The sequence below is a fragment of the Bombyx mandarina genome, chromosome A1, assembly GCF_030267445.1.
Source record: "Bombyx mandarina strain Sakado chromosome A1, ASM3026744v2".
Classification (NCBI taxonomy): Eukaryota; Metazoa; Arthropoda; class Insecta; order Lepidoptera; family Bombycidae; genus Bombyx; species Bombyx mandarina.
In genome coordinates this window covers 14,999,958-15,026,661 of record NC_143234.1, presented here as the reverse complement: position 1 = coordinate 15,026,661, position 26,704 = coordinate 14,999,958, and the positions used below count along the sequence as shown (strand labels likewise).

At 36.8% G+C, this 26,704-nt stretch overlaps 2 protein-coding genes across 6 annotated transcripts in view; one reads left to right on the top strand and one right to left on the bottom strand.

Annotated features, from left to right (window-relative positions):
* Positions 1 to 2,200: 2,200 nt before the first annotated feature.
* On the top strand, positions 2,201 to 14,157 carry LOC114241021 (uncharacterized). The gene is made up of 7 exons (XM_028171723.2): positions 2,201 to 2,341; positions 2,574 to 2,655; positions 2,969 to 3,088; positions 3,274 to 3,411; positions 4,149 to 4,251; positions 5,055 to 5,153; positions 10,482 to 14,157. Exons 2-7 carry the CDS (start codon positions 2,596 to 2,598, stop codon positions 11,513 to 11,515), a joined length of 1,554 nt encoding a protein of 517 aa, XP_028027524.2. The 5' UTR covers positions 2,201 to 2,341; positions 2,574 to 2,595; the 3' UTR covers positions 11,516 to 14,157.
* Positions 14,158 to 15,720: 1,563 nt separating this feature from the next.
* Positions 15,721 to 26,704, bottom strand: part of LOC114252787 (paired box protein Pax-6) — a 70,346-nt gene continuing 59,362 nt past the window's right edge. For 3 of the 5 annotated variants that reach the window (XM_089739521.1, XM_089739519.1, XM_089739522.1), the window contains exons 6-10: positions 23,390 to 23,566; positions 22,226 to 22,308; positions 20,938 to 21,131; positions 19,076 to 19,260; positions 15,723 to 18,075 (exon numbers count right to left, since the gene is read on the bottom strand). In XM_089739521.1, the coding sequence (XP_089595647.1) occupies positions 17,987 to 18,075; positions 19,076 to 19,260; positions 20,938 to 21,131; positions 22,226 to 22,308; positions 23,390 to 23,566 (728 nt within the window). In that variant the 3' untranslated portion in view covers positions 15,723 to 17,986. Of the gene's footprint in view, positions 18,076 to 19,075; positions 19,261 to 20,937; positions 21,132 to 22,225; positions 22,309 to 23,389; positions 23,567 to 26,704 lie in introns of all 5 variants that reach the window. The other 2 variants (XM_089739520.1, XM_089739518.1) reach the window with 2 other exon arrangements.

Here is a 26,704-nt window from a genome sequence, read left to right as displayed (position 1 = left end):
CGATTGACATGAATTTATCGCCGCCGCTAATTATGTGCCGTAATATTAGGTCATTTAAAATGTTAGTTTTGTTTAAAATACCGATTCTAGGCTGAATTTACCAAGTGTAGTCAAATTTAACTATTAATTCTATGATCGTTTTTTCGCCAAGTTGTTCCAATAGTAAGTATTTTTACCTACCTATTCGCTGGCAGCCCAAGAGTAGATAGAGGCTATTCCAGAAACGCCTGGACTACTAAAGGAGCTCACGGGCTTAACCTGAGGGAACGTGTTAATACTAGCCCTAACAAGAGCAGTGGTTTGAAGAGTCTACTACCTACTACGGATAGGAAAAGCGACCGTAATTGCGAAAGGAAATTCAGTGGGTAAGCGACTTGTCCTTTGCTGTCTAAGCAATACAAGAATGAATGCCTGATACAAGAATAAAGGGATAGAACAAAAATTCATCTGTGTGCTTAGACCGAGTTTTTTAACTTTTACCGAGCGACCGAGAAGTTACAAAACTCGCACTACGCACAAAGTACGGTGTGGATACATAAAAAAGATTATATTATTATTTAAAACCCGTCAGTCGGACTCATCAATCTACTTATATGCATGAGAAGACCTCATATTACAAGACATCTTTATGCGCAATTTCCGTCAAATTGTGTAGCTATACCATAATGGAGGCTAAAAGTAGGCAGCCCTCCAATCTCCATAATAGAGTACAATCACAGACTAAATTCTTAAATTATCTATGGACTAAATAGAGATATGAGTAAAATTAAATATTATAGAGTGTCACCTCTTGTTATTTTTCAATTTATGACGAAAAATCGAAAACATTAACTGATTGGAATCATATCGATTTTGGAAAAATGACAGTTTTTTTTAAAAATCGATTTGGGATTACAGTTTGTGTCTATCTGCTACACAGATGTCTACTGCTGGATATAGCCCCACCCAAGCCTTGCCACAACGCACGGTTTTGCGCTGCATACATCCAGTGGTTTCCTGCGAACCCCAATAGGTCTTCGATCCACTTTGTGGGAGGCCTATCTACGCTATGTCTTCCGGTACGCAGTTGCCACTCGAGAGCTTTTTGGTCTTAGTGGTCATCTGTTCTAAGAGCAGTGTGCTCTCTGCCAAAAATCAGACTCACCGCAGATTCCAAGCAGCACTAGCACTTGCAAGCTAATCTCAGCACGGACAACGCTAACATAATGGGACCACTTCAGGTCTTGGAGGGGAGTGATATGGTGGCAGCCATCACAGAACAGAAGATATTTGATAGATGCCTGAATCTCGCTTACGACATTTTCAAAATAAGCTTGCATACATACAAGTTCTGAATAAGAACATTCGGAACATTTGTCTACCGATCGATATCACCCGCTCGGTGGAAGATCTTCCCTATGTCGTATGTCAACAAACACCTCCCCTTGTCCTCCTCCGTGAGTGTTGTACAGGTGTTCAAGTACTTACACACGACGAAACGCAGTTTCACATCGTATGACGTCTATCTTGTCTCTCCTGACGTTTTACCAGCCAGTATGACTGTAAATTAGTTTTTATTTATTTTTATTGCCTGTATATACAGACGAGCATACGGTCCACCTGATGGTGAGTAGTTACCCTCGCGGACTTCAGCAATGCCAGGGGCAGGAACAAGCCGCTGCCTACCGTTATATAAGTGCGTGTTGTATTTATATTCCTTCACTCGCCAGGTTAATGTAGTCCCCTAGGCCCCTTGAAGTCACTAGAATAGTTTACAAAAAAATCCTTCTGCGTGCTTCATGAAATTGACTTAACAAATACAAAAATGAAACCTCGCCATTGTTCTTCTTCCGTCCAAACTGCATATGGCTGAAGGCTAGTACAATCAGCCGTTTCATGAGAATGGGCAACAGCGTTCTCCGAGTATCATAACACCACACTGCAATAGTCAATCCGCCGCATGCCAAGCGTGGCGATTAGGGCAGCTTCAAGCATGTCAGACATAATTTTTGAGTGCCGTAATTAAATTTTAATAGTTAGCCGTATCTGGTTTCTTGCCAAAGACTATATCGAAGCTTTGAAAATTAATTTCTTTCGTCAATAATCAATATTATGATGGTTAAAATTGTAGTTTCAATCGATTTATCCATTTATTTTCTAAAAGTCAATTTAGATTCGATTTACAGATTCAAATCGATTTTTGTCTAAATCGAATCAAGATCGTGAGCTCTACATCCGCCATAACTACCACATCTTCCATCTCGTTGTGACGTTTGAATATAATTTTGTGTTTCAAAAATTGTTATTTTCTATAAACTACTTTCACGTACTAAAGGTTAATTAGTGTTTTAAAATTTGCTCGGTGAGTATTCAAATCATTTTAGGGTTCCGAGATAAGTTTGGTAATTTGCAATTTAACCGCGCTGATCGTTTGGACGTGCTGTCAGAACGAAAAATTTCGATTTTCGGATAAATTTATAGTGTTTCATATGTTTACGTAAATAACCTTAAAATATAAAAGAACGTTTTTGTGTTAAAAATAATCGTGAAATCATTATGTTGTTTCGGTACTCATAAAGTGTTGTCATTGACAGAGTCCGGATAGCGAAAAATACCATGGAGTCTCCACGTAAATTCAACGATTGTTACTTTTATTACTATTCCACATGTACAAAGGTAAGCGTTATTGTTTAATTACTCGCTACTATTTCTTGTAGTACTCGTGTTATTTCGTGTTAATTTTTGTCTACCTATTGAACACATGTTATTTAAAATTTAGTCCAACACTTAACTATCAGAAAATATTTAATGCACTTCAATTCTGGTAAATAATTTTATTCTATTTGTAAAGTGAATGTACAGTAACTCTTATTTTAAAAGAGATTAATTTATTTACCTGGAAGTAAACCTATTTACTAATGACTAAAACCACATTACCAATTGATCTGACATGTACAAAAATTTGAGTCTCTAATTTTTTTGTTTCCAGGGAGATAATTGTGTGTTTCGCCATGAGCCATCAGCCTTAGGCTGTGAAACAATGTGCACAGCCTGGCAACAGGGGAAATGTACTGATAAACGCTGTAAACTGCGTCACATGGAGCTTAGGGTATGTCTCTATAGTGCCTCTTTTTAATTTAAATAATCTAAAAATAAATAAAACAGGAGTAAAGGAAAAGGAGATTAAAATGAATAGTTATGATTTAAAATTATGATTAAAGCTATGTAGATTGGATGCATACAAAAGAAAATTCTACTTTAGTATAAATTAATATTAAGCTTATTGATTTACAGAAAAATCGTAAACAAATTCCATGCTACTGGGAGAACCAACCTGGTGGCTGCCGCAAGATTCACTGCCCATTCATGCATAAGAATCCCGAGGCACGTACTGATGGAATTGCTCCAAGTCAGCCCGCCCCACCTGTTCATGTAAGCAATTTTATTGAACTTAAACAAGCGCAAACATTTTGTCTTTTTTAATAGTTTTTGTATTGCAATATGTTTAGCAAGTTTTAAAAGTAATTGAAACAATGATTTCAATTTCAAAGCAAAAACTAGGTGTCAATTTTACCTTAAATCATAGAAAGTATTGAAACAATTAAAAAAAATGGAGTGATGCAGTTCTCTTTTAAATATAATTACACTTTTAAATATAATTATAAATTGTGATAAAAATCATTGTAATTTAAATTGATTTTTATTTATTAGATTTAAACTTCAAATGAAGAATTTTCTCATTTCTCTTGACAACACTTAACTTTAAAAACAGGAAATATCCCTTTTTTTCTTGCACTGTACATGTTTCAATCCATTACTGACTTAACAATCCCACTAATCTTAAAACCTTAACAATTCCATAATAATAGTTCAGCACTCATCTTTTGCTTTAATAACTGTACTACTGCTTACTCCTAGACATATTGCTGACTACCTTGAGACAAGAGGTTCAACATGTAAAAAGGGTATTCCATTTTTCAAATTGGAACACTGTAATATTTCATGGTAGAAATGGTTATACCTCTTAACATCATTCATATGGTAATGGCTTCACATATCTGCTGATTTTGGATAGGCCAAAGTCACAAATAATATATAATGCACTCATTCATGCAAAAGATTATTGGTATATAAGTGTTAAAAGTGTTTTATGGCACACATGTGTTCAGGCTTGCCTAAACGAGAGTGTGGTGGAGCAGCCTCCGATGGGAGCCATCCCGCCCCCTGCCGTGCCCGCCCCGGTGCCGCTTCTGTGGCAACAACAAAGACAAGGTATACACATTTTGATTGCACTAATAAAATTGTAACTTTATGATATACTAGCGACCCGCCCTCGCTTCGCTTCGGAAACTAATTTTTTATTGATCTTTCCACTATTTAATGGATGTTATTATACATATAAACCTTCCTCTTCAATCACTCTATCTATTAAAAAAAACCGCATCAAAATCTGTTGCGTAGTTTTAAAGATTTAAGCATACATAGCGATATAGGGACAGAGAAAGCGACTTTGTTTTATACTATGTAGTGATTTGTTTTTACACCATTTATTTGTTTTTAGGTTTTTGTAACTAAGATTTATTTTGGTATCATAACTTTTTATTTATTTTTTATTGCTTTTGTGGGTGGACGAGCTCTCGGCCAACCTGGTGTTAAGCGGTTACCAAAGCCCATAGACATCTACAACGTAAATGCCGCCACCTACCTTGGGATATAAGTTCTAAGGTCTGATGATTTGTTTGAATTGGTAATTTGAAAATGTTTATAACATTATTTTTTTTGACGTATTAGGTCCTATTCCTTCAAAAGAATTTTTACTACCTATTCTGGAAGGGTTTCGTAATAACAAGGAAATTATGATAATCATTAGTGAGCCACAATCATCTCTATCACTGTGGGTGACATTTTTTGTGGGTGGCGCATTTACGTCGTAGGTGTCTATGGGCTCCGGTAACCACTTAACACCAGGTGGGCTGTGAGCTCGTCCACCCATCTAAGCAATAAAAAAAAATCTCTGTTTTAATTGAAAGTCATACTAATGAGAAGTATTAATGTTTATGTGATGATGTCCGTAGTGGTGCTGGATAGCACGTTGCTGGGCGTGCCGCGTCACGAGGCTGGCGCTCCGTTCGCGCCGCTGCCCGTGGACCCTCTTGTCGTCAACTTCGACGAAGGTATGCGTCTCTACTGAAATTACATGTACTAAGCCCCCTGCCGACACTCCTTGTATTGGGATAAGAATTAATATCCTCTCAAGGTCTCTTCAATTATGCATTTACAGTATCCTCGGTCATATCACACAATAGATAGATACCGAAGGCTGGTTCCAGCTGATCTTTGTTTTTTTTTATCTGTGCTTGACATCTACAAATTCCATTCCGATAATTTATAGTATAAACTGTAGCTACAAGTATATTAGATTGAAACGCATTTATTAACATGAAAACTTTAAATGTATCATCCGAGTAACTCATGAACGGTCCTTCATTTTAGTAGATATGGTTAAGTAGTTTAGTAAGGTTCCGTAATTAGTACAGCAAGTTTGAAAGGCACAGTTTTTATTCGTAAAGTCTAATAAAGTTTAAAATTTGATTACGTATGAGACTGAAAATTTTTCTAATATCAGCCTTCTGTACTATTTATGTGTATGTACTAGTGTGACTGAGGCTTGTCACTACTACAGCAAGATATGATTGTAGGTCCAAACTCCAAGTGAAGATTTAATGAATGACTTTCGAATTGATAATTAATGTTGATAATTAAGATTGTGTGTTACATAAATGCATATATTGGGTGACCTTGAGATAATATTGATTAATGTTAAATAATTTTTCATTAGAAGACCTGTAAAGTTTCTCGAAGATTTTGTAGGATGTTTTTTTTTTATATTTTGTATTAATTGATTATTGATGGGATAAATTGTTTATTAAGCAGATTGTTGGACAAAATCTTCGGAACATTTCTGTGCTTTTCTTTTGAAATGTTTTATGTAAAAAAAATAAAACTTCCCAATAGGCAGGTTCGGGCTTAGGCTGTGTTTCAATGTAATCTGAATGTTGAAAATACAATACTACAATTTAAAAAAAAAACTCCACGCCTTTAATTAATAACTAGTGGAGGTTTAGTATTTTTGTTCATTTCATCAGCAATAGCCCAAAGTGTTTTAACGTAGTTTAGTTCTATGCGAATCCAAAAGGAGCGTTGTTTAAGATAAAGTTTTGATTTCAACAATAATGATATATTGGGTGATGTTCCTTTTATGTGTTTGTGAGGTCGCAGTGGATCTGCGGCGACTTTCTCTTCGTATTCGTATTTTCAACATTCGGAACCGAGGGATTATTGAATGTAACGGCCAAATAATAAAAATAGAATTAGGAAAAGGTTCTTTGATAAAATTAAATTATTCGCTCGCTCTCAACGACACGTTGTATCCGAAGAGTTTGAGCTAGCTTCGTTTATGGGATGAAATATATTTTAGGGCGAGGAAATGTAAATGGAATATTAAATGCGAACAGCGTATAGAAACATGCATAGTTCAGAACAGGGTTGGATAATAATGAATGGTTTTGTTTTTCGTTGGTTCGCTTATTGCGGGAGTTGTAATGAAATACTATGAATATTTGAATTATTCGTTGGCTCCGTAAAATTGCTGTTTGTGGTTTGTTGCATTTAATATTCTACTTTCGAGGTTTTTTTTTAATAACCGACGCGTTGGATTTAGGGGAGGTATGGAAAAGAAAAAAAAAATGTAATGCAAAACGGAGGAGAATTTTATGTTTTAGTTCAAATTTTCTAAGTGTGCTTGTGTTAGAAGGCGCGCTAGTGAGGAAATTTTCGCGACACATTATCGCCATTACCAACATATCTCATACTTTTGAAGCCAACGATGATGAGGTTATCATTTTGGTGAAGTTTGTTGTTTGCATCAACGAATTTGACCGGAATGGAACGTAAAGCGATTTTTCAATTGATATATAATTGTATTACGACTCAGTCCGAGCTGATTGATGGTATGAGAAAAATGGCTTTAGTTTTCCTCACACCCGGGATGCGTTGTGAATTTCTACGAAATAAGTTTTAAGTAGTGTCGTGTAAAAAGCGAATCCAACGTTTTAAGTAATGTTTGCGATGTTAATTCACATCGGAAGTGATTTGAGGAGTCCTATGGTTATGAAAGTCCTTCGTGAGATTCGAAGGCAATTTGTGCAAACGATAAGCAATATCTAAAAGCAGTCGAGGGCGAAGGCTAGCTAGCGTTCGTTCCTTGAAACGTTCTGATTTATATACGAGAACTGATAATTTCTATTTTTGGTGTTGGTTATATTATTCTATACGGTTTTAAATGCCATTTTTTTTTTTTATTCGATGTATATGAATTTACGATTTCGAAGCTGATTCGATTTCACTACTCTAGAGGTTTTCGTTTGTTTACGCTAAAATGTACCTTATAATGATAGCGGTTTTTTTTTTTTTTTAAATGAGATTTAATATTTAATGGATTTAAAAATAATGCTTAGGTTGTAATAACGATACGGTTTCTTTTTGTTTTTTCGGCCGTCAGAAGGGGCAGTTTTAGTTTTTGTATACTTTAAAAAGATAAAAAATATATATATACATATATATTCGAAGAAATATCAATCGAGCTCTCTCACCGTGAAGAAGTCGTTTGTAAAGTGTCTTTCTCATTTTTATACCTGCATTTAGTTAGGGAGCCACAAGATCTTTTCATATCCTAGCTAGAAATTATGAAAAACGATGCTTTTCCATATAAAATTAGCATATAGGCGTTATATTACACATAAAATTCTCTGTTATTATGTATGTGTAAATTGAACGTGTTGCAGTCTAATTGTGTTTGAAGATATTTTCACTAATGACTCCAGCTAGCTCCCTCTACAGAGATATTTCGAAATAAAGTCATTAATAGTATTTCTGAAAGGTTGAGAAACAGCGTTTTTCTTTTACTAGATGTTGATATAATCTTTGTCTACGTTAGAAAAGTACATTTTTGTATAGTTTAATAATATAATAAATAAATAAATTAAAAAAAAAACAAATAAAAATATATATACACAATTAATGTAACTCATTTAATATTATATAGGTGAAAATGAAAAAAAAAAAAGCTTTATGCCTTTAAAATTGTTTGTACGTTAGTGTGTAGGGTGTTTAGGGTCTGACAGTTTATTTGATACCCACTGTTTTAGATCCCGGTATACTTTATAATCGCACCTTGAGAATAGATAGAGCTAATAAATATAATATTAATAATTAAAAAAAAAATAGGTATATAAAAATGAAGGCACGGTTTTGTGACATGATCGTCGTGAACAAAACGCGTTGATAACTTGTAATACTGTGTTTTCCCGGAAAAAAAAAATTGCTTAAGATCGTATTATCAATTTTAGGAATGAAAAAAAAAATTAACAAAAAAAAAGTAGCCGTTCGCGGTAATTTTTCATAATAATAATAATAATGCTTCCGATGCCCGTACGTACGTTTGTTTGTAACATTGGAATTAAACAAAAAGTTTTTTTGTAGATTCGTTGCGATGAAAAAGAAAATTGTTTTGTAATATTTGCACTGAGAATGAAGTTCCTATATTTATTGCAAAAAAAAAAATCCGCATGAATTAAGACACGACACGAAAAAAATAAATGTCTATGGTCCATGGTATGCCTAGTCATTATTTATGTACGGAAATATTTTTAAATGAAAAAAAAAATAGTTCTAATTTGGAATGGGTAGCTTAAAATACAAAATGAAATAAATGTTTTATATTTTCCCTTAGTTCAGTTTTTAATGGCATTTCACAAAATACGGTTTTCACTTTGAAGGCTTTGAATAAAATTGTCGATAGAGAGAAGATTATCTAAAATCTACTCGCCTAAAAACTAATTAACTTTTACTAAGTCTTTTAACCTGAAACCTGCTATTCTGATTAGGCTTTGATATTTAAAAAAAATGTATTATAGTTTACAACAATAAAAGATTATAAGGCAAAATCAATTAAATATTAAAGATAATTCAAGTTGAATTGAAAACTTTGACCAGTCTCTCGAAGCGCCTAGTACAAAAACGCAGGTCTGTTTGCCTTGTCATTAAAATACGACAAAAACTGGTTTCGCTCTTAAATAATAATTTTTATTAATAGCAATAATAATTAAATTAATCGTTTTGTTTAGAGTGTAGTTTCTTTTTTTTTTTTTCTTTCTAATACATACCAACTTATTTATGTTATTTTTAGATTAATTGTTGGAATGTTAATTGTTTTTATTCTTTTTCTGTTAAACTTCTGTAGGAATACGGGTTGCGCACGCGTTTTACTATTACAGTTTAAGGCGGAATTTGAAGTCGATAAAAATATAAAGACATTATCAATAAGTTTCCTTCGGAATCGAAAAGTGTTATGCGTACAATGTTATCGAAAATTGTTACGTGTACCATGATATCTAAAATTGTTACATACGTGTACAATGATATCTAAAAGTGTTACGTGTACAATGATATCAAAAAGTGTTACTGTGACACTAAGATTGCAGTTTTCCCGATGCAGATGCAATTAATCGATTCTGTACATTATGATGTTCGAATCAATAATTTTATCGACTGGAATTCTATTAGCGGTCTTTTAAATACGACGTATAACGAAACTAGAACGGTAATGTTGTTCGTCTATTTCGCATCGATCGATATCGGTGGCGGCTCAACGATTTTATATCGATAACGCGTTTCTCCTGACAGATTGCTCTGACGCTGTAACTAACCGATTAAAACGCCTCAACGCACGACTGAAATAATATGATTTTGTTTAGTATTAGATGTTTTTGTTTGATCCGCGGCGGGCACGTTGTCCGAGCTTATTGATCGGTTGGGTATATATTATATCGGTATAGGTTTTTTTTTAAAATATATAATGGATAAATATGTATTCGTGTGCAAAATTTTTTAGTAGAATTAATATTTAAAAGGAAGCACTTTTTGATACATAAATATAGGTTTTTTCATGTTATTATAGGATCGAATGTTATGGAAGGGTAGAAGGTTGGTGAATTTATTTATGTAGCGACCTCGGCGCGCTGAGGCTGCTTCTATTAAAACTGGGTTACGTTATGTTAATCTTAGATGTAATATCGTAAGAATTTCATATGTTTTACGCGAAGAATGTATAAGACCTTCCATTTAAGCTTATTCACATGTATAATTATATAGGAACACAGATTATTACATTGGCTTCGTTTCTTGAATTGTGTTGAATATACCAACGAGTTAATAAACATGTTTCGTAACATGATTTTTGTAATTATTTTTGACCATCCCCCCTCGCCCCGTCCCCCCAACCCTCTCAGCCCCGGTCGAGCGAGCTGCTTTCATTCACAGACAAGAACACACCGACGCGCTAACCTGTAACGCAGACGGGTCCCGTCAAAATTAATTACGAAAATCAGTTACCTTTTGTTCGATCGTCCCAATAAAGCGGTTCGTTTCGTGTGTTCTTGCAGAGTCCGATAATGAAAGCGTTCCCTCGTCCACACCCACTAAGAACATGTCCGACGACGCGCAGAATATCGCCCGTTCAAAGTCTCAGGAGCTTCAGCTTCTGGAGAAAATACAAGCGGAAGCCGCCGCGTTTTACAGCTACGACCCCCTGCCGCCCGTCGATGCTCCTAAAGAGCGCAAGATCGTCAGGACGAACCTCTCGTCCAAGTACGACAAGATATCGCTGGACGAGATCTCAGGTAAGACCCCGAACCTCGAACGGAGGGGCTCGTTAGACTTCAAGGTTATGTCCTTGGATGAGATAAGAGCTAAGAAAAAAGAGACGGTAGTCCACGCCGCACCTATAACATTAAACTTGACCAGAAAAAGGAAGCTGTCTACCCACGAGGCCCTCACGACATCCGGTAATAAAATTATCAAAGTGGTGCGTAGTAATTCCATCGTTTATAAGAAAATGGAACAGAACGCGTCCCCTGTGCCGGTACAAGCTAAAGTTGATAATAAACAAGTGACGGCTTTGAATCCTAGGAAACGGACATTGTCGGAGCAGACTGCCGATGTCTACGAATCTATAGACGATGAACTGATCGACAACTGTTACGAGTTTAAAAGAGTCAAAATCACCGAGAGCACCGCCAAACCTAGGCTCATACGAAACAGGCTGTGCAGTAGCGGCCAAAACAAGGATGTTTCTAAAGACGAAGCGGATATCGGCGCAGACATTTCCGATCACGAAGTGGAAATTGTCGATTTGGTTGTAGAAAAACATATTGATCTATCTTCTGATACGGAGGTTATAGATGTAGATTCGACTAAAATGGGCGATCCTATAGACATTGTCGATCTGAGCGAGGATCAAGAAGAAACGGGATCGTCTATAGAGCTAGATAAAAATGTACCGGACGTAGTGGCCAGTTGTCATAAGAACAACAAACCAGAAAAATCGGAGGAAGACATTATCAATGAAATAGACGCACTAGTTAACGATGACGGATTGAAGGATTTTAATCATTACAGACTTGAATCGACACTATGAATTAATAAATATAATTTGACGTGACTAAGAATAGTTTGGTCAACTGTGTATATTGAATAGAACACTCGAAAAGTGTTATAGAACTCACATCGACTGGTAAAATGATAGTACAAATGATATTTGGGAAATTAAAATTAAAGATTTCTATGTGCTCGTTATTATAATAAAGTTTTCATAGAATACTCGAATTAAAATAGCAATAATTGAAAAAACGTAGAAAAATATTTTAGTACGTAAACTTTTTGAGAGCAATATCTTTTGTATAGTCATTGTAATAGTAGCTGTAAGGAACATATGGTGAGTTCATTGGAAATATTTGCTCAGTGATGGACCATTTGATCTAAAGTAAGTTAGATCGTGTGTTTAAATATTTTGGAATATTAATTAGTATTAATATCTGGCTACGGTATTATGTTACCGAAATTTGATTTTTAATTGGCTATCACGCAGATTTATTTTTGTATAACTTAATAACCATAGTATGATGTCAGGGAAATGGATATAGAAATGGATGGATTGCGTGAAAGACGATATGTGAAAGAGGAGTGAACGAAGAAATGGTATATGATAGAGGAGTATGGAAGGATAAAACATGTTGCGCCGACCCCAGGCGACTGGGAGAATGGCAGGAGAATGATGAATGATGTCAGGGATTCCCCGGAGAATCGATAACAACGTTCTCTGCGTTTATACTGGCCCACCAGCTTTTACTGGTGGTAGGGTTTTTTAAACGCGTACGGATAGATACCGCTATCCTGCGCCGAAGTAGTGTGGTTTGAATGGTGGAAAAGCCCTCTACAATGCAATGAATAATCTTACCTCATATCTCTAGATGGATGACGACAATTACATTGTGCTCCTTATAATGGGTAGCTTCATACCATAATGACCGAGTTTATTCAGCTGATTCCAGATTAAAAAAAACTGCGTACATGCTGATCGCGGTGGTTAAATTAGCAATCATATTATCATAATAATTGTTTGCTTGATCATTCATGATCTTTTCGCACCTTTAGAATTATAGAGACCCAACCCAAAACATGTGTTTTTTGGAAAATATCGAATAAAGTTTTCAAACCGAAAAGACGTAGAGGAGGGGGACGGAGTGAAAGAGACCGATAGATAAGTTTGTCCCTTTATAAGCTACTTTTGGTCATTTGATTATTAACAGTCGCTGAAATAGGTCGTTCTAGGTCAATTTTTGAATTAAAGGCGAAATCCAGAAATTTCGAAATATGTTTCTATAATTGTAAAGGTGCGTTTTGTTAATTTTGTGACGTCCAGTGTATAGTACCTAATATTCCAATTATAGAATTTAGTCAATAAAACAATAATAGCAACGAGTTGAAAAAATGTATGTATACTGTATAGTATTCGAATGCAATGGAATTATGAATGCAAATTTAAACCGAAATACTCGTTTAAATTACCTTTTTAATTTTATTAACAATCCAAATGATTAGTTATTATCTTTAGTTATTATTGTCCGGTTGCCTTCTTATCATCATCATCATCCATCATACAGATGATGTCAAGCAAAGGCATAAATCTTAAGCTATATATAACCAATCAGGTTTTACTGGTTGGTAGGGCGTGTTGTGAGTCCGCACGGGTGGGTACAACCGCCCTGCCTATTTCTGCCGTGAAGCAGTAATGCGTTTCGGTTTGAAGGGTGGGGAAGCCGTTGTACTGTAAAACTGAGACACAGAACTGGTGTCTCGAGTTGGGTATGCGGCATTTACGTTTGTTGGTGTTTATAAGTGACCACTTAACACCAGTTGGGCCGTGAGCTCATCCACAGATGTAAGCAATAAAAATAGGAAAACTCATGGAAGCTATGGTTTTATTTTAAGGACTAATTGGATTTAGCAACTGGATGATAATAGAGTGGACATATTTTCTAAACTTATTTGTGATGGTTTTTTTTGTAAATTAGTATTAGTTATTACATTAGGTAAAGTAGATGTATGTAGAATAAATTTTACGATTACGTACAGATATTTCTGTAAGGACAATAATTATTAATTTTTGATCGCATTTTACGTCCGAAATAAAGATTATGATTGTTGCTCCATAGATCCGCTATGTGCAAGTAATCTATTAAATTATTAATTTGTATGTTCGAATTGCAATTATTGTTATAAAAGTAATAATTATATATTAATAGTAATAATTAATTAAAATAATTCTACACTTGATTTATTAGTAGTCGATTGGTTAGTTTTTTTGGGTACTAAGTCGTAAAGATCTTTATATGTGTGCGGATCAAAACTAGTTTTTTTGATACTTATTCTGAACCTCAACTGTAATTCGTAAAACGTAAATAAATAATAGGTATTTTCGGGAAGCGATTTTTTGGTTCTCTTTTAAACTAACATTAAAACGTATGGTTTTTTTAAACTGTTTCTCTCATTTTGTCTCCCTATATACTTTAGTGTTGAGCCATGACAATAAAAAATGATCCATAAGTGTCTTATTTAAAATTCAAACTTTTAGAATTAAATACGCGATAGTATTTAGATAACACTTTTGGACTTTACTGTACTTAGTACTAGATAGTTGAATAGGTTAACATTTAAGCATTATTATTATAGAATACGAAAGCTTTAATTGAAATTTAATAAAATCTTTCCATAAAACAATATGGTTTTATTTAGAGTGCGATAAAAAAATTAATAAACTTGCTCGACTGACATAGTCGATGATTTTGATTATTAAGTTACACCACAGTATAAGTGTTTGATAGTCTCAAATTTTTGGCGGCAACACGAGAAGCGGTCGTGTGAATTATTTAATTTTGTTTTAGTGTTTCTTCAGGTTTAAATATGTCATAAGGTTTGTTAACTATTAAGCATCTATGAAAGCGTACAAATGTGAGAAAATAAACCAAAGCCGCTGGCAGAAGTTTCCCGGTTTCTTCCAAAATGTCGACTAAAAAGCTCTCAGTAAATAATCACCATTTTACTGAGATGATTACACCATTTCATCCCAATGAAGTGTAATCAACTTCATCTCATTTCGCTTCATATAATTTTTTATATAAAGAAGAGAATATAAGAAGAAAATATTAGACTTGGCTTAAAGGTCTCGATCCGAAGCCATAAAATATTTAAAATGATTGGTCGTTGGTCGAGGAGCTAGCGACTGTATCACGAAGTCTGGGAACGAATTCAGTGTGCTTAGTGCATGTTTTTTAACGTTCTCGATAGCGTAAAAGTTAACTTAAATTTGTATGCAGTTGGAACAGCGCCCCTAGCGGCAAAGGCAGGCAGACGTATCAACTCCATAGAAAGTGTTAACTTTTACGCTATCGAGAACGTTAAAAAACTCGCACTAAGCACACTGGTAAGTGTAAGTAAATGTTTGGTACTAACAAGACCTCGACGTTGCTCTGGGATCGCACGCCTTTTGTTATTTAACGGGAGGAAGTCGAAAACGTGGAGTGTAGACCGCGCATTTAATTAAATTATATAAATACATTCGGACCGTCAGTCTACCAAGAAATGACGGACATCATCATCTTCCTTTTACTTCAGGAGACAAAATCGCGTTTCTTATGTAATAGTGAATGATCATCTATACTAATATATAAATCTACAGTTCCGTTAGAACTACTGAACCATGCATCCGATCGACTTGAAACTTGGTATCCATGTAGAAAATACATGTGCTTAATGGATATGCTTATATTTATATTAGTGTTGGACTTCCTACACCAGTTGCGGGGACGTTATGATGATAATCTTTGTGGGAGCGAGAAATAATAATGTTAATTCTCTATATGCCCAGCGAAGCGGACGGGTGCAGCTAATAAATCGGTATTCAGCGGCTTGGCTCTGCCCCTGGCATTGCTGAAGTCCATGGGCGACGGTAACGACTCACCATCAGGTGGGCCGTATGCTCGTCTGCCTACTAGGGCAATAAAAAAATAATAGTAAATCTATATATATTTAAGTATGCGTCATGTGTGATATATTTTTGACATATTTCTTTTGTTATCCCTTGAAAGAGGCCGCTACAGTACAGTAAGGGTATTTTTTTGCCTACCTATTCGCTGGTAGTAGCCTAAGGGGCTATTCAAGTTACGCCCGAACGGGTACGGGAGCTCACGGGCTCAACCTGAGAAAATTTGCTAACACTAATCCTAGAAAGATCAGTGCTTCGTTGAACCTACCACCGGATCGGTATCGCGATCCACTGAGAAGATCCGGCGAGGGGTAATAATGCTGACACCGGTAAAAATATTCCAATCAAAAATGTATTTTTATTATTTTAAAACTCACAAATTATTCACATTTTGTTTTAACATTTACATGATTACACATTATAACTAATATTAAATTCGAAATGAATATCTCATCGACTTAAGAAATAATCTTAATTAACGTATGTCACCAATGGAATTATGTTAAATCTTAATTAAGCCTTTTGTTTTTAAATCTATTTAATTTGAAGTAAAAACCCTAAGATGTTTTTATAACGTAAAAACTATACAATTACCAGTAAGTTACATTAGAACGACAAACATACACGTCAACATATGAATACATAAAGTTTTATATACATCTTAGTACTAGTAAGCCCTGTCTTTTCATACAATACTTTAAATTTTCAAAAAGCATTTGCACAATTTCGCGAAATTACAATTTTAGGCGTTACAAGATTACACATTTTGTTTAAGTAAAACCAAAAATTAAAAAACGTTTGATTGACCCGTGAATACTCGAGATTGTATTGGAGTAACGTAAATTATGATTGGGACCAAAATTTGGTCTCATCTCCAGAAAAGAGGACTCTATGGAGAGACTGGTAGTTTAGGGCCGAATTCAAGGAAAGAGATCACGCGGCCGATTACTAACCCGCTGGACTGCCTTGACAAAGAAAGCAACTGAGTCCACCTTGGTCCAAACTCGAAATTCTTCGAACCACCAGATCTGGAAGAGCATCGCTAGGAAGGCAATCCTGGGGAATATGATCGACCTAACAAATGCTTCTGCGTGTACATCGTCCGCTTAATCACCACCACTCTGACAAGTGTCCGCTAAGAAGAAAAAAATATGATTGAGAGCATCCAATCAGCATACATCATAAACTTATCTCAATAACTTGTACTGATTAACTTGAAACAACAAAGGTACCAGTGCCTTAGTTCTAAATTCAACTAATATTATAACATAGCAAAATAATGTTAAATCGTAACTATAAATATTACAAATATTTTCATTCGAATGTACACTGACACAACATTATATGTGTGTCGTATTGAAAGAAAAAAATGTATGCAATTAAAATATCCTATTTAATAATATGTTTTGAGCCTAATTTTGTGCTCATTTTTGTTTGTCAACTAATAGATATGTTGATTCCTTTAAACTTCTTACTACATTTAAGTTCTATTCGTTAAGAAAAAAACGAAGTGAGTGATTAATCTAAAAAGTGTTATTTGAGCTTTTAAGAACTTTATGTGTTCTACACATTGGTATGTTTGGCTTTGAGACTAAAATTGTGCAGTAAGTTCCGGATGTTGGGATTAGGTTGTTTTAGTTTTCTCATCAACATACAATCTGAAGGTACGGTAATAACTTTTTTAATTAAACCTATTTTTACGGTTAATTGGTCTTTATTAGTTTAGTTAGTGACCACGAAAACTGTACAGTATTCCAAACGTCAGAATCAATATAATGACAATAAAAAATAAAAAAACGAGTTTGAACCGTAAAATTAGTTTTAATCATACAAAGCTCGCGAAAACTGAAGAGATTACTATAATCTGTTTTATTTAGTTGTCTCACTAAGTGATGTTGAAAAATATACTGTATTTTAATACGAAGAAAGTGTATTTTTTTTATAACATATATACATACAAAATTAAATTTCAATTATAAGAGATACATTAAAACTTATTATACTTAAAGGAGTCTTTGTGTGAGAGATCACAGAATAGACTTGAGTTCATGAAGCTTTCGAGCTAGCCTCCACCGATGAAAAGTTTTGAGAGAAAGTTTGTACTTAATTTATAGTTTTTCTGGTATACGTAACGTGACCATTATTTTTTTTTGTCAAAGCGGGACATCTGCGGAATTATATAATGATAAAAAGTATTTAGTATTTTACAAGTATTTTCTGGTAGAAGATAGAATAACATAAAAGAATCAAAGCACTAAACACAAAATAGTTACTACTCTGTAATAGTCTGTACCTCTTTTGTTAAACTAGCCTATTTAAACACTTATAGCTCTATGTTGAATTGAAAAATAAATTTATCGTTTTGTTCTGTTTGCAAAAGCGGAACTATGTCGGTCTCACTGGGGACAGCGGGACAGAATGCCCGAAAGCGGGACTGTCCCGCCCAAATCGGGACGTATGGTCACATTAGGTATACGCAGTAAAAATTATTTTTACGTCGAGTTTGATGGAATGTTAATTTTCTTTATTGAGATTCTGCAGGAAATGAGGCTAGTTCCACCAGGGTCACTGTAGCCGCGACCAGTACTGCTGCGTGTCCTGCCCGGGAACGGTGAGCGGAACTGATACTCCAGCACCAAGTAGACCGCCCAGCTCTGAGAAGTCGAATTGAAATTATATCATTGAAATATTTTTTACTGGTGGTAGGACCTTATGTGAGTCTGCACGGGTAGGTACCACCACTGGGCTTATTTCTGCCGTGAAGCAGTAATGCGTTTCGGCTTGAAGGGTGGGGCACCCGTTGTAATTATACTGAGACCTTACAACTTATATCTCAAGGTGGATGGCGCATTTACGTTGTAAATGTCTATGTGCTCCAGTAACCACTTAACACCATGTGGGCTGTGAGCTCGTCCACCCAACTAAGCAATAAAAAAAAATCGGTTGTCTGTAAAGTCGGTTTACTGACGATAGTTGAACGTGACAACGTCAAAAGAAAATACTGATGGAATGGTTTCATTTTTCAATAATCGCAATTATCGTTGCTATAAACAATTGACACCGCATTCACTTTTCACTGAACTTCATACTTGACGAAAACATGTAAATGTATTAATGTATAGCAGCTGTCCACGCGGATGCATCGCTCACTCAAGTAGGAGAGAGACAGATGTCGAACGCTGCCGAACGCGGAGGTCGATTGTGCCTCTTTGTCGCTCGTTGCGCGTTCTCGCTTGCACTTCAAGCCTTAAATGGAACGCCTCAATGAGTCATGTTTTTTCGTGCGTGCAGCTCCATCGAATTATAAGACGTTGTCACGTCAATAATAGTTTTATAATTTCGCACTGATATCGTGAAAAGTATCAATAGGATAAATAAAAAAATAATCGTTGCTACGGTTTGCTATTTAGATGCATTTTTTAAGGCTTTCTATACGTCATCCATCTTTGAAATCATCCGATAATATATTTTAGAATTTCCGAATTTAAAAGTTTTCATTTCAATATACTAGTACATATTGAAAAGTTTCAATCGTTATTATTAGTGATAGTGATATTAGTGGCAAAGTTCTAAAACTGCTTGTTTTATTTTTGAATTCTGCGGAGATAACATCTTAACCAAGATTTGTGTAACACGTGTGCGCTTTGAAAATACCTGGTGGAGGAGAAGCAGGCTCGTGCTGGTATCCGTGGTTGACGTACGGGTGTGCCGGCTGCCGGTACCCGAGCTCGTAGCGCGGGTACCCCAGGAATCCTCCCTTGCAGAGATCGGAGTCGGCGCCTTCGCACACCGCCGACTCTGAGACCATACCTCCTCCGTAGCCCATGGGAGTCAGCGGGCTGTGGATATTCAAAATTATTGTTTTTTATTTAGGGACATTTACACCGCGTATGTATCTACAGCCTATACATATACGTAAAAGGTAATATTAAAGGCTTCGTCGAACAGAATGCGTACTTAGCGCTGCGTTTTAACGTCACGCTTTTTTCATGTCACACAAATTGACTAGATGAGCCCAACGCTCCTTGACGCAACGTAACATCCGCCAAATCATAGTGCCTTTCGATAGCAGTCTGAAAATTTAAAAGTATTAAGATGTCGAGTGATTCAGATGTGGCAGTGTATAAGCATGGGTATTTTATAACTAATTCTATCAATTTTTCGGGCATTATCCAGTATTTTAATACACGTTCACTCGGACGCTAAAATAAAATTTGTAAAAAATTACAAATCCTGACGTCAAGAGCGTTGCGTACTGCTAGCGCTCTGTTTGACAGTATGTTACCATAGTAGTACAACACATTTCGCTCGTTTTCGTTAGTTTTGCGCTCTGACGCGCGCTTAGTACGCGTTCTGTTTGACGAAGCCTTAAATGTTTGAGCAATAAGGTTCGCCGCACACGGGCCACTAGCCACATCCACAGTCGCCGTCACTTGGAGCTAGAAGCGGCTATCACAGAAGCTGACGCGCGAGATAGCCACTTGTGGTCCATGTTGGTCACTTGCGGTCGGTGGCCGTTACTTTTTTTAACGCGTGCTTGCAGTATCATAATGGACTCCGGCGAAGGAATAAAGAGAGAGGGGTGGGGAGTCGCGCGAGTGGCTTGTGTCGTCGTTTTGTGGCGGCGTTTTGTGGTCACAGATTAGTATAATAGTTACCTACGTAACATAAGGAGATCACCACTAGAGGAGAGCAGTGGCGATTTGTGGCGTGTGGCGACCACCGGCGTCTACAATGTGCGGCGGCACTTAACATTACATAGCTCAAAATTTTTTTAGTTTGGCTACCGGATTACAGCCAAAGAGCGCAGGGTTAGTATCTAGGCTTCCATTGCAATGGTGCTGTATGATGTTTTTTACTTCTGGATGGACGAGCCTACGGCCCACCTGATTTTAAGTGGTTACTGGAGCCCACAGACATCTACAACGTAAATGCCGCCACCTACCTTGAGATATGAGTTCTAAGGTCTCAGTTTTAACAGTAAAGTACAATGGCAGTTTCACCTTTCAAACCGAAACGCATTACTGCTTCCCGGCTTCCCAGGGTGGTGGTACCTACCCGTGCGGACTCAGAAGTCGTCCTACCACCAGTAATAACCGCATAGGTGCATCCTATTGTCTATTTCTGTAGGAAGTCCATCGTCAAATCTGATTGAAGCTTCGAAATCATGTTTCAAGGTGACGACAGAAGGTATGTATACACATTGTGGTACTAATGTGACCTACACACGATCCTAAAATCAGTTGAGATATCGGGACAGTGGTGGGGAGGATTCTAAATCGTACTCTAAATCGCCTCCTGTTTAGGCAAATTGTAACCTGTTTTTTATTGTTTACCCTAAACTCTAAAATCGCTTCAGGCGAGCTCCCGATTTAGGGACCATTGTCGTCCCGATATCGCCACTGATTTTAGGGTCGTGGGTAAGCCGCAGGATCTATCTCATAGACCGTTCGTTAGTTCTTCGAACGAGGGTTAGTGGCATTCTCTACACTGTAATAAGTAATTATTGTAGCAACCTGTAGGCGTCCACGTTGAGCGCGGGCTGATACGGCTGGTGCGGGTGTGCGGGGTGCGCGGGGTGCGCGGGCTGCACGTGCGCGGGGGGCGAGGGGTGCGCGGGGGGCGGCTGGTACCCGCACTCGGGGCTGCGGCGTTGCGACCGGATCTTCTCCTCGCGCCTCCACTTCGCGCGACGATTCGAGAACCACACCTTAAGGTCGGGTTAGGTTAACACAAAGCGCGGCAGCTACGCGCCTTCCACTAACAGCATGCGACGCGCTTTAAGCCTTATCCAGTTTGATATATCCAGATTTACTGGTGGTAGGACCTCTTGTGAGTCCGTGCGGGTAGGTACCACCGCCTTACCTATTTCTGCCGTGATTTACAGACTTAATATCATGCGACTGTTCCGAGTGGCGTTGAAAACTATTAAGGCTTCGTCAAACAGAACGCGTAATTAGCGCGCGTCAGAGCGCTACGCTATGACGTTGAGATGTGTTGTACTACTACGGTACAGAGCGCTATAGCGCTTATAGCGCTGGCGCTCGGTGTGACGGTATGATACCGTAGTTGTACAACACATCTCGGCGTCATAGCGCGGCGTCAGTTTTGCGCTCTGACGCGCGCTAATTACGCGTTCTGTTTGACGAAGCCTTAATAGTTTTCAACGCCACTCGGAACAGTCGCATGATATTAAGTCTGTAAATCACGGCAGAAATAGGTAAGGCGGTGGTACCTACCCGTGCGGACTCACAAGTGGTCCTACCACCAGTAATTACGCAAATTATAATTTTGCGGGTTTGATTTTTATTACACGATATTATTCCTTCACCGTGGAAGTCAATCGTGAACAATTTTTAAGTACGTATTTCATTAGAAAAATTTGGTACTTACCTGCGGGATTCGAACACCGGTGCATCGCTACATACGAATGCACCGGACGTCTTATCCTTTAGGCCACGACGACTTCAGAATTCACATTCAGCAGTAATAAGAAGAAACAAATGAAAATCCTTTATTGAATGGGTGGCCCAAGGAAAACAACAATACAAATGCCTAATATCAAATCGATATTTAGTTTTGATAGACAATTTAACTTTCTAATGGATTTATCGATTCTTTTATGCATTGTTCAATTTCAACAAGTGAATATAGTTGCGGTTTCGATTTTGGGAATAAATCTCCGTAGCTATTTTAATAAAAAGCGCAACTATTTGTGGAATCCTTTTTAGTTATTATTCACATATTATTTGTTTACGTATAATATTAATATTATATGAAGCAGAAATCTTTTTAACTGCTCACCTGTATTCTGGCCTCAGGTAGCCCGATTTTTGCTGCGAGTCTTTCTCTTGCGAACACGTCCGGGTAATGCGTCCTTTCGAATTCTGTAAATAGAAAATAAATTATATACGTATTAATAAAGACATAAAATATGTATTGGAGATGTCTAGAGAACAGAAATTCAATACAGTTAACCTCCTATACCACGGTAGATACGTTCCGACAAAGTCCCGTCTTGTCCGAAACCGTGCTATATGAAACTAGAAGCCAGTACAAAAATATACTATTTTTTCTGAATGAAACATCTCAACTATTTCTGTATGCATTTTTTACCTATTATACATAAAAAATAAGCAGTAATATTATGGTTATTCCCATATAATAATATTGTGTATTCATAGTGCATAATGTAATTTTCTAAATAATTTAAAACAAAAATCTCGTTATTTTGTTGTAGTAGCGTGTTATAAGAGGGTTTTAGTATTTTTTTCTTTTTTTTGGAGTGGAACCGTGTTGTAAAATACCGTGTTATACCTGTACTTAATTATTGCTCTCAGATATGTGTGTGGTATCAGTCTAGAATAGCACACTACATCTTTGGCGGAGTGATGGTGAAAGGCGATTCACCATTTAACAGAGAATGGGCAAAACCTTCATTGGGTGCTACACAAGTGTACTGCGACAAATCAAGACGACATTGGACTCCAGCAAGCATCAATGTCGCTATCCACTGCACAGAGGACAGGAAAGAATGGAGGAACATAGTCCGAACAAAAAGGCTCCGGAAAGGTCACGACCCTCAGCACTGAGGAACACGATGCAAGGAGGAGGACTGCGATCACCAATCAGCATTTAGTAGTACAATCCTCCCTATTTCTGCTGAAGCGGTCACTCATTTCGATTTGAAAGCTTGGACAGTCGTCATACAATATAATCAATAAATTCGACAGTGGGAGTGAAATCGATTTAAAATAAGCGAGCTTACAGGAACTTAATGAACAAATCACAACGTTGCTAACGTTGTAATTTGTGAAAATTGTGTTAAAATCGATGAAACGACATTAGAAAGGATACAAACAAGTATACTCCTTAACGTGCGATTATTAATAAATACAGATTACACTTTAAACAGTTTAAAATTTAATAACTGACTAATAATTGGTCAGGGTTGAATAAAAAACTGACCTCTCTCCAAACTGTCGATTTGCTCGTTGGTGAAGCTAGTGCGGTTTCTCTGCAGTTTCCGTTTCAGTCTGAGTCGTGCTGCGTCGTCGTCAGCACCGCTCGAACCAGCATTCGAGTTGTCTCCGGAACCGGTCTCGTCAGAATGTATACCTTCGAGTCCTTCAAGAGGTTCCTCGTCTGCAAAAAGAGATTTTTGTTTCAATTACTTTAGCTACAGGATTTGTAACATCATTCCTCTAGTATTTTTCTAAGAAATGACGGTGTTGCCATACTATTAATTTCAAAATGCATTCTTCCGCAGTCACCCGATTCATTCATATGCCCGAATACAGTAAAGCTTATAAATAACTCATAAATAAACACTGAAGAAAAAATGATGAAACAAAAATAATAAAGGCAAAATTATGTCTTAAACATAATTTCAATTGAACTAATAGAATAAATAAATTAAAGCAGTATTTTAAAACGGTTAAAAAAGTTTGTTACGTAGAAATCTACGTCATTCATTTAGCCACTCAGGGCTTACTTAATTAAAATACATAATTTTAACAAAAAAGTGTAATCGAAAATTATTTTTTTAATTTTTTTTTTATTGCTTAGATGGGCGGACGAGCTCACAGCCCACCTGGTGTTAAGTGGTTACTGGAGCCCATAGACATCCACAACGTAAATGCGCCACCCACCTTGAGATATAAGTTCTAAGGTCTCAGTATAGTTACAACGGCTGCCCCACCCTTCAAACCGAAACGCATTACTGCTTCACGGCAGAAATAGGCAGGGCGGTGGTAGTGGTGGTACCCACCCGCGCGGACTCACAAGAAGTCCTACCACCAGTATCCTACCACCAGTAAATTAAATTAAAATTCTCAGATCTTGATCAAATTTGAATGAGATCAAAGGTGATTCATGTGTGAATCAAATGAGAATCATTCAAATAAATAGATCAGAATTCACCTAGAAAAAAAGTTCTGAAGTAATACAGATAAAAAAGTACTCTTCTACCAAAAACCTTCTGGCCTTTTTTTAATGTTGGTCTAAAAGACGACCCCTATAGCATTTCAGAAAACAATCATGTAAGAGTTGCACTAAATAAGAGTGGCTAATGCTTTATTTAAACGAAATTAATTGTTTCTAATAAGCTAACAAAATACAGACTTCTGTATAATTCTGTTACATTTATGTGTACAAATAGTAAGTTAAGCAACAAAAGTCTATAAAGACAATTCAACTGGAAGCTAAATCTTGAGTAGCTTGCAAGCTTAACTTTCCGAGAGGCTCCAAATATCTTGCCGTAAAGTTACGAACCGCGAAGTGAGCACGACAATAATTAATTCTGCAAACAAACGGATCCCGATAACCGCCGAATTTATACGACTTGAGGATTTTAATCTTTTACTTAAAGCGAGATCTCCAGTTGGCAATAGACTTTGGCGTCTTCTTCGTACTCGTTGTGAAGTTGCAACGTGTAAGCGAGAAGGAATGTTCAGTTATTCCTCGGATGCCGTGCTAAGGGTGTTTGTGCGTCCTTATCCGAGCACCGTGAAGCTTCCGATTAAAACTTGCCTGAATTATTGAGGTAATAATTTATTTGCGAATGGCTAATCGCGGGGAAAAGTGAATAAATATTAAAATCGCTTTAGTAGTCTAGTTTGAGGTTTCTATTATCCATCAGCAATCTCTTCGATCAAGAAACAATTGAATATGCAATTCCGAAAAGGGCACATGTCGCATATTTTGTCAAATACATGTAGCTTTGAGGCTTACCTACACCCATTTTATAATAATTCCAGTAATTTTCAATTGCTAATTAACACTAAAATATATCTCAAAAGTTAATAATTGAAATTTTACACCGCTTTAGAAAATAATCAGTTTTTTCATTTCCTGAACATTTTACATTTTCAGAGATGTGACCTTTTCGAAATTTCATATTGAATTACACACGTGATTTATTTAAAAAAAAAGAGACTTTTATTCCATGCTGAAATGAATAAAATAAAACAAGAGGAAATGGAAGGACAAATGGAAGATCATCCACAGAGCGGGTAAAATTGCTCGGTAGACTGAAGGTCCAAATGTTATTGTTCGGAACTTGTATATAAATGTGTATATATATACTTGTATGTAAGCTTATCTCGAAAATGTCGTTAGCAAGATTTAGTCAACTGTTGTTGACTGAAGACAAGATCCGCTACAATTTTGATAAAAACCTTAAAGTTTGATAAATACCTTAAAGCTTAAAGTATGCGCTTGGTAATGAAATTTTATAAAATTTTCATTCACCATTTTACCATCGCACCGCCCGCCACCGGAGTAGAGTTCATCCATACTACCTGGAGCCACTGCGGTCATCCACAGTGCGTTTCCAGAGATCTTTTTTGCCACGTACCATCCGGCTATGGAATGAGCTCCCCTCCACGGTGTTTCCCGAGCGCTATGACATGTCCTTCTTCAAACGAGGCTTGTGGAGAGCATTAAGCGGTAGGCAGCGGCTTGGCTCTGCCCCTGGCATTGCTGAAGTCCATGGGCGACGGTAACCACTCACCAGGTGGGCCGTATGCTCGTTTGCATACAAGGGCAATAAAAAAAAACCTTATTGTGTATACCTACGTGTATAATTGTTTCTCAATCATTATAAACTTTACTACTACTACAATAAACTTTACTACTTTACTACTACTACTACAACTATTGCCAATGCACGAATCCACCTCATGAATATATGCCACAGTGTTCACGACGCGAGCTCTATATGTTCTGGAAGCCACTAATATTAGCTCTGATATGAGTTCATTTGCTTATCAACAGTAACTGCTGTTTTCGTCCCAATAAATATCATATATTCAGGCAGATATTAGAGAGAGTAGAGAGGATGATCATGTGGTCGAATAGATCCTGGGTATGAAAGTAGACGGTAATGTGAGGAGGGGGCGTCCTAAAATGACTTGGATGCACGGTGTGGGGATATGCGAGATTAGGGTGAGTGAAGAGATGATATGTGGTAGGCTTGAATGGAAAAAGATAACTTGCTGCGCCGATTCCACATAGAAGGTAGATGAAGAAGATTTATTAATAAAGATTGGAACTTGAATAGTTAACTTAGTAAATAGTAGTAGTTTAGTAGTTTTAAAATAATGGGAGGCGACTTTTTCGTTGGTGTTTCGTTGCACTCCGATAACCACTTAATACCAGGAGGATCGTAAGCTTGTTCAGTCACGTCCACGTCAATCTAAGCAAACAGAAATACCTTTGTTGACAGTTGACTATTTGTAGACAGTTGATAATTTGTAAGACAATTAAATGGTGATCGAATGA